General features: G+C 31.9%; 1 protein-coding gene across 1 annotated transcript; it reads left to right on the top strand.

Annotated features, from left to right (window-relative positions):
* The first annotated feature begins 7,841 nt into the window (after nt 1-7,841).
* LOC139873149 (uncharacterized) lies at nt 7,842-8,919 on the top strand. Its single transcript, XM_071861081.1, has one exon. It carries the CDS (start codon nt 7,915-7,917, stop codon nt 8,506-8,508), a length of 594 nt encoding a protein of 197 aa, XP_071717182.1. The 5' UTR covers nt 7,842-7,914; the 3' UTR covers nt 8,509-8,919.
* The last annotated feature ends 552 nt before the right edge of the window (nt 8,920-9,471 follow it).

Below are 9,471 nucleotides of genomic sequence, written 5' to 3' on the forward strand. Positions count from 1 at the left end.
ACATCTACCGTAGTAGCTCGTTTTCGTTTTAAAGAGAGAAACGTCCATCCATTAATTAAAAGTCATTTCATTAAACATGTTTGGAAGTAGCCGACGTCGGGATAAATTTCGATGGTATGATAGATATTTTATCGATATTGTGATGAAAGATTCGGAAGAGGAAGATGATGAAGTTGATTGTTGCTCATGTTGCTCTTCATGCGCGTCCTCGGGCTCGGAAACGTAGATTCAATAACTAGTCGTGGTGTTCATTTCGGGGTCGTGTATGTTTGTGGTTCTCGTGTATGGGTTTCTTGTATGGTATTTTGCGTGGATCTTTGGTAGTTGGGCTAGGGGTGCGCGAGTTTTCTTTAGTGTGTTCGATTTCTTGTTTGTTTGTGTGTGATCTCGTGTCTTATCTAACTTCTTGCTAGTTTGTTTCGTGTACTTATATATATATATATATATATATATATATATATATATATATATATATATATATATATATATATATATATATATATAAAACTTACTTGCTTTTCAAAAAAAAAAAAAAAAAATTAATAATAATAATAATAATAATAATAATAATAATAATAATAATAATAATAATAATAATAATAATAATAATAATATAAGATTAGTTGATTTTTGTTGGCTTAAATCTTAAAGTAAAAGTGCACCATATTGAAATTCCTAACTTTGTAATCCTACGTAATTTTTTGTTATTTGTCTAGATTCTTTCTAGGCTTGGTTCTCTTTGTAATTTTCCCGTCTAATTAATAAAAATTTCAGTCGTCCAATAAAAAAACTTAAATTTTAAGTAATATCATTTTTGAATTATATCAAGAACGCTTATTAAAGTTGTATATTATTTTTCTATATATTCAAAATGTTAAAGTTATTTTATATCATTCACATTTTTCATCGAAAAAGATTATCAAACATATTATTGTCATTTAAAACCAACTTCATTCATAACATTTGAATTATTCGGATGATGAATCATTCAACACTTAATCATTAATTCTTTAAATTATATTAAGAACACTTATTAAATAAATTATTATATTTTATTCACGCAAAAGGTTAATATGATAATTTTACATCATTTTACATTGTTCATTCAAATATATTGTCAAACATGTTATTGTTATTTAGAACACATCGCATTCAGTTGCTTTGAATCATTTAGATTATAAATCCTTCAACGCCTAATCATTCGATTTTATCAAACACTCTTATGTTACGGATCAGCCTCATGCTTCAAGCAACTTTGCTCAGCATCTTCTTCCGATTGTCAGCATGTTCAGCTGACCTCAAAGGATTCCAGTTACCCGACACAACATGTTTATTCTCGGCAGCAATTACAGTCTCTATTCACAGGTCTGACTAATTTATAAGATCAACAGTCCAACCTAGTTGTTTTCTTTTAGACGTTTCCTCTTAGTATTTTTTTTTTTTTTTTTTATGATTCTATCAACAATTTTGAGAATAGGGTCAAAGAACATAGTAAACAAAAAACAAGGTAAACATCTCCATCATTACTCCATTATCAACAAGGCCAAGTTGGTCATTTGGCATATCTTCAAGATGACAACTAAGTTACACTCATGGTGTACTTTGTGGATGGTTATCCATACTTACTCATTAATTCATTATATATCCGACTCTATCTTTAAAACATACCTACAAAACGTTTTTAAACTTTCAAATTTATCTTCATTTATTATAAATTATTTATTTTAAAAAGGTAATAAATTAAGTAAAACTTACATTTGTATATATAAAAGTAAAATTGAAATTTATCAAACTTATTGTAAATACAGTGAAAACTTTTAATAGACACTTATTTCTGTTGATTAAATAACATCAAAGTTCTTTACATAAAAGGATGACAATGGATCAGCTATGGATCGAGTGATGTTATATTCATATTCATATTCAGGGTTTTTGTTCATCTATATCTATTTAATTTCAGTTCATTCATCCATATCCATATCAAATGGATTAAGCGTGTTAATGTATATTATAATAGATATTTGAAAAATGTTATAATATTTTCTAACATGTGATGAAAATCAAAACGTAGTATAACGAAAACAAATATAACATGACATAATTAAAATCTATCGACGCGAATATGGAATATTTATCGAAGATAGAAGACAATTTGTTGAATTTGCCATCAAACATAAATTATGAAAAATTAAATATGTAATTTGTATGTTTATTTTGTTAGATATACGTGCTTTATTGTAAAATATCATAGTTATTTCATTATCATTATAAGGTTGTGATCGAACATAAATCTGTCCCAAGAACTAGATTCATGTTGAATGCCAGGTGTGAGTGTTTAAGGACAATATTGTTTTAATCTCCTGTCCGATTTACCGTGGATAGCCCTTATTAAGATGAGATCTGCGAATGGGTGATTAAAACCTAGTCCACCATTGATGGCAAGTGCCGCAATATTTTCCACTAGGGTGGTTCCATAGGGTTTATGTTCAAAGAACATATCTGTTACCGTAATTCAGTTTCCTGGATGCAATCGATAGTCGAGTAATACTGAAACCGTGTTGTGTCGAATGAATGAGGTTAGGATTGTATTTATAGTGAAAACCTAACCCTATATACTCCTTAATTTGTTCTAGATCCTTCCCGAATAATGACCATAAATAACGGAATTATAGTTAGGAAAGGATTGCATTTAATTAAGGATAAGATCATTTAAGATCGTTTACGTACGCGCTATGCAAAGTTGTGTAACGCGCCATTTATTGTCATACGAGATTACTTATGATTGACGTGCGCACAACATGTGCTACGCACTATCTCCCTACGCAGAGGTACACAAATCATTAAGTCCTCCCGGTTTAATGTGATGCACACGACCACGGGCGCATGACATTAAACTCTACAAAATATAATAATGCCAAAAGATTTCGTCCATTAAAACTATCATAAGATATTTCGGGAAAAAATCAATTAAATAAGATTCGCACGCTTTTAACATTAAATGTTGACCATACGTTGTCAATCAAACGTCCGCTAATGATGACGTTAATACGGCAGGAATCAGTTAATGATGACAGCCTGTCAAATTACAACTGCAAGGGTTTGCTATCGTGCACCATTCTGCAGTTAACGGCTGGGTTTTTCTATCGCGCACCACGTCTTTCCATTCCAACTCGTTAAGATAGTGACACATGCACGGTTATTTGTGCGACTCTACGCGTATGGAGCCCTAATTCTGTATTATAAATTAAAAACCTTTTTACCAAATTGGGTAAAAAAATTCAAATTCTTCTTTTTCCCCTCTTCGCTCTCAATCTTCTATGTTCAAGTTTCCGGCGACGTTTAAACCATAAACGCATGCCAGTTTTCTTTTTCCGTTCGCTCTGTTTTTCTAATCATGTCGTCAACTTCGTCAACACCAATTGTTTTTCATGTCCACACCATTGCATCCACCCTTGGCCAAGATTCAATCAAATGCATAATCGATTGGTATCCTCAGATCGTTGAATTTTCACCCACACTCCCAAAAACAGATGAACGAGCCCATAAGCCACCCCCAAATATTATTGGTGTTTATGATCAAACTTTATAAGTCGTTAATACTCGTATTCCACCCACCGATTTCTTTATGCGACTCTTGTCGACTTCCAACATAGGGTGAGGTCAAAACCCATACAGTGCTGCTCGTTTGTTCCTTTTCGAGATGTGGTGCAGGCCGAACGATCGAGAACTGTCGTTAAATGTTTCCAAAACATTTTCCGATACCAACTAAGCGATCACGATTGGTACAGTTTTTTCGAGCGTGTTTCATTCACCGCTGGTATAAAAAAGGGTTTGCAGAGTTCCTGGAAAGACTCCTTTTATTTTGTTAGCAGCAAGTTTGTCCCACTCAATACTCAAACATTCTCCGATGTCACTCCGGTTCAAACACATCTTTAAACAAACCCCCTTCTATAACCCCGACTAGACAAGAATTGTTCAATCTTTGTGCTGGCCGAAAGCTTCCGTTGCGTATCTATCCAAACGAGTTGCTTTATTTCACCAGTATTTCATCTTTCTGGCCATTTGATGGTTTTCGTCTAGTCATTGTCGTTAAAGAAAAGGGTATAATTTTTTATTGCCTAAATCATTTATAATAAACGATTAATTGATGTGCATGCAAATCGGTGTGTGCCTTTTATGCAGAGATGAAGGTTCAAGAGTGCATTATCGAGGAGAATTTCAAAGGCTATACAATTAAAAAAGAATCTGTTGATGAAATTATCTGTGTAAATGATGTGGAGGATCCCGGCAACGTTGGTGCGGAGGAGGAAATGCCCCTGAAGCGCAGGGTTTCTGTGCATTTAAATCCCCCGACTCAGAAAAATAAGAAAACAACTGCGACCCCTGGCAATGCTTCGTCATCCGAAGTTATAACATTGTTATTTTTTTCCTTTACGCTGATGCTCTGCCTCCGCCATATGCAGCATGTGGTAACTTGATTATTGTATTATGTTATCCAGTTGTTAATCTTGATGAAGAGGTTGTACTTCCATCCTTTACTGCGCCCGAAATTGTGACTACCGCTGTTCTGCCCACTGTTCATACAACTCCTGTGCCACTCGTTGTGACTGCTCCGTTGCCACCAACTCCTATTGCTCATCACATTGAATTTGGTCCATCTGTTCTCACTTCCTCTGGCCCAAAATTGAACACAAACCCCTATGCTGATATTCGGGTATAACAGACTGATGATTTAGCTAGACGTAAGGTGACGAATATACCCTTAAGTTTGTTTATGTATTATTATATGATGTTATGTTAATAATATATTTATTATTAATTGTGTACGTGATTAAGACCAGTTTGTGACAAGGGTCACAAAACAGGTTCGTTTGTAGAATTTGGACTCTGTTAAGGCTACCTAATGAAGTACGAATGATATCAGATAACTTTTCTGGGGGGAAGTGGAGGGAAGTAATTTTTTTTTTTTGATTTTTTTATTTTTTTTCAAAAATTAAGATCACATGAAAATATTAACATTTAAAAAAGACAATTTGTGATAAATGTTATTATTTTGGCGGTAAAACGCTCGAAGAAATAAATGATAACATGCATCATATGCAATGTTTTAATTTTAGTTTTTTTTTAAGTGGCTAGAAATTAAGGTTTAAAAATTAGGGTTCATAAATTAGGGTATAGATATTAGGGTTTTAGGACATGGGGTTTAGGGTTTAGAAAATAGGGTTTAGAAATTAGGGTTTATATTTTATTTTTAACACGAATGGTTTAGAGTTTTAGGTTTTGAGTACTTAAAACACTAAACCCTAAACCCAAAATCGGCCTAACTTTTGGAGAGAAAAAAACCTCACATAAGATGAAAAAAACATGAAAAAAATTCTAATTAAAACATTACTCATGATGCATGTTATCATTTATTTCTTAAAGCGTTTTCTCGCCAAAACAATGTCATTTATCACAATGTGTGTTTTTTAAATGTCCATATTTTCATTTGCTCTTAATGTTTGAAAAAAAATCAAAAAATAAAAATGAAAAGAATTATTCCTCTCAACTTCCTCACAAAAAAGTGATTCCCTCTTGATATATATACTAGTTTTATAAGCCCGTGCGTTGCACGGTATTTTTATAAATTAGTAGTCGATAACGTTAATATTGATACTTATCAAATGTATAATACAATTACAATAAAAAGTTCATTTATTATGGATAACATTTGTATCAAAAAATTAGTATTGCATACTAAGGCATAAATTATGAGTTCGTGTTGAAATCATTTTAACTTCAATTGACAAATACTCTATAAAACACCTAACATGAGCCCCTAAAAAGTTGTTTTAACACCGGTTGTTAAGAATAATAATATTTTATGTACATCTCTAATTGTATATGTTTTTAGTACAAACTAATAATATTATTTATTATTATTTAAAACAAATTTATAATAATAATACAATATATATAATATTAATATAATATAATGTTATATGGTAATATAATATACAGTAATATTTTAGGTAATGAAATCTGTATATTAAATTAATTAATAAATTTAATAAATCGATTAATATATGAAAATAATTGGTAAAGTGACACGTGACATGAATAAAGGAGGAGTTGACATGTGACAAGAATTAACCAGGATTTAACACGTACGATTATCATCACGCGCTTTATATAATGTGTGTGTGTGTATATATATATATATATATATATATATATATATATATATATATATATATATATATATATATATATATCGATTTTGATATGATATTCACCAGATATAAATATAAACATAATTTATTGAATTAAATAATAAATAAATACAAAATTTGAATACAAAAATGGTCTTATAAACATCGATTAGCCTTTAATTTAAAGTTTATTTATTTATTTTTTTAACGACAATTATAAGTCACTAAACGAGGGTTCAAACGCCATGTCAGAATCTACCCACCCGTCATTTTCATGCATCATAGTCCTACCTCCCACATGAGAAAACCCTCACGACGAATTTTTTAGGCATTGAGTGTTATAAAAAAACCCTCGAGTGAATTCAGACGCAAAACGTCATAACAATTAATATGGATTTAATTTCATAGTTTTTCGTATATGTATAATAAAATTTACGTTAATTTATGTTTAGAAGAATTATGACGTTTATAATGTAAATATACCATTAACAAATTCAATTAGCTAATTCACAAACCGGGTGCAAACGCACGAACTTTACATTAGTTCTTTTTATAATCTTTTATAATTTCTATTAAAATCCTATAATAATTATGTCATTATTATGCTAATTCTTTTGTTAAAGAAAATCAAAAAACAAAAGAAAAAAATCTAAGCATGGTGGGTGATGTCATTAATCTATATAATTTTGAATTAAAATTAAATTTTATTAATTAATTATTATTATTAAATCGTATTAATAATTATTTTAATTATAAAAATTAAATAATTTTGAATTATTTTAATTAATTATTTTGAATTGAATACGAGAAGGTATAAAAATTAAGGAGAATGAAATCAATTTTAAATTTATATTTTAATTTACACTTTTAGTATAAAATGACAACCAATATTATCTCTTATGATTCGATGTGGATTGTTTAATATGCATTTTAGGTGTTTGATGAAATGTTGAGCTGACGAGTTTCTTAGTCGGACTATGTGGTTCCACGGGCCATTAAACTAAATCACTTTACCATTTACGTTCACTTAATACCTAAAATATATTATTAAACTGTTTCGTCTAAGCAAACCTGTGATTTCACGGGTCATTTAACTAGTATCTAATATTCCCGTAATTAATTAATTAATCCCCTAGTAAGCCGTGCTCAATACGTGGGCATCTATATGGGCCTAGTCATCACTTTTTAAGTCTCAATCGTGTACGTGGCGCCCCACCATTACCGGTACGTTACAAAGCGGGTTTTACCATTGTCGTTTTTCGCCCACTGAAATAAAAAATTCCTATTCCCCTTTTTCAATTAGGAACCCACCGTAAACCAACCTAACAACTTAAACAGACATCAGTTTCCGTTTCCTATTTATATATTATATATTTAAATATTTAATAGTATTTGATTAATAAATACAGGGATGATTATCACACACACTTTTTTGATCCTCACACACCTATTTTAACTTTTTACTCTTCTAATAATACTCAATTGGTGTGTGAGGATCAAAAAAGTGTGTGTGAGAATCATCCCCATAAATATAAATATAAATATAAATATAAATATAAATATTAATTAAATTAAAAATAGAATTAACCAATTTTCCGCCCTATAAATACGATACTTGAGTAAAGCTATGTTTGCCAATTTACACAATTAAACCCGCTCTTAAAAAAAATACACAAAGCCTCTCTTTCTATTTACAAAATCACTTGCTGTATCTACATCTCCAATGGCGGTTACAACACGAAGAACAAATGGGCCTATACTCCGATCAGGCTCACCTTCTGGAAGGTTCTATAACTCATCGTCAACAGCCTTCGCTTCCACCACCTCAGCTTTCACATCTAATTCCACATCGTTTTTTCAAAGCAGATCAGCGTCTCCATCTCCGGTGAACTTGTACGGCAACTCACCATCTTCATCCGTACGGTTCTCGTTCGTTAATCGTCCAATTTCTCCAAGTAGATCTATATCTTCGTTGCCAAGGAATAATAATCAGAAACAGTTAGAAACGCCTAAAAGGACGTGTATGTGTTCACCGACGTCACATCCTGGTTCGTTCAGGTGCAGTTTACATAAAAACACGAAAAACAACTGTAATCAGAGTAGCAATACGGCGTCGTATCCTTCAAATCGACTCAACGCGCGGCGGTCAGCTATGACTAACTCGCTCGTACGTATAGGAACGGTTGAAGGTGGTGATTTGGTGAAGAGAGCTCTAGCGGCGTTGATCCGCCCTTCGTCTCATCAACAACGCCGGAGAACGTCGTTTCAAGCTAGACCTAGCCGGTTATCTGTTATGTCAAAAGCGGATGATGTTTAGAAGTTTTGTTGTATTTTGAACTCCGAACGGAATCGAGCCCTAATTTGATAGACGAATACCTTTTTTTAAGTGTATATAGATATTTAGATGACGATATATAAATATCTTCAGTTGCTGCCTTAATTCTAAATTAAATTTTAATCACTCTCAACAACATTAAAATGAATGAGATCTAAAATTCAAGTAAAAATCTGCCTCGCAATTCTTAAAATTTGTTGGAAGTCGTTTTTCCGTCACTTCATTGTTCAATTCCTTTCATCGTCCAGTTCCGTTAATTTTCCAGTGTGCCGTTCAGTTCCGTTAATTTTCCGTTAGTTTTCCTGTGTTAAGCATTCTCCGTTTACGTGATTGTATAGCTTGTGTAAGTAATCCCGTCGTCATGGAATACGTCGTCGTATTCCGTGATGCCGTTCCGTCGTTTTAGGAAATTAATTAATTAATTACTTCGTTACATTTACTTATTAATTAATTAATTTAATAATTGTTATATTAATTAATAATAAATAATTGGTTATAATTATTATGCAGGTATAGGACATTGTTTTGGACAGGCTGGAGGTGGAATACAAAGTTGTGGATCAGTGTGCCGCTTAAGACTTTGAAATTTGTGGAGCAACTGGACCACACTTGACCAGGATGACTTTTTAATCTATGCATTGGAGGATTCAAGGACTACAGTTGATTTATATATAAGACCTAATTATTGGAACCTAAACTTAATTATTACTCCGTAATTAATCTCGACTAATAACTAAATAACAAATCATAATCTGGATTTGGAGGTGGTATGGTGAACAACTAATATTGTTGGTGCAAGTTGCAACAAAAGAGGATAAAGTTTGGTGAGTGGTAGATATGGGAATTTTACTGACGGATGACAAAATATCTAACATGGAATCCTAACTGGCGGAGATGGATGACTAAAAAACTAAGACAACACGAGCTTTGATTGAACATTTAAAC

The sequence above is a fragment of the Rutidosis leptorrhynchoides genome, chromosome 10 (assembly GCF_046630445.1).
Source record: "Rutidosis leptorrhynchoides isolate AG116_Rl617_1_P2 chromosome 10, CSIRO_AGI_Rlap_v1, whole genome shotgun sequence".
In the NCBI taxonomy this organism is placed as follows: Eukaryota; Viridiplantae; Streptophyta; class Magnoliopsida; order Asterales; family Asteraceae; genus Rutidosis; species Rutidosis leptorrhynchoides.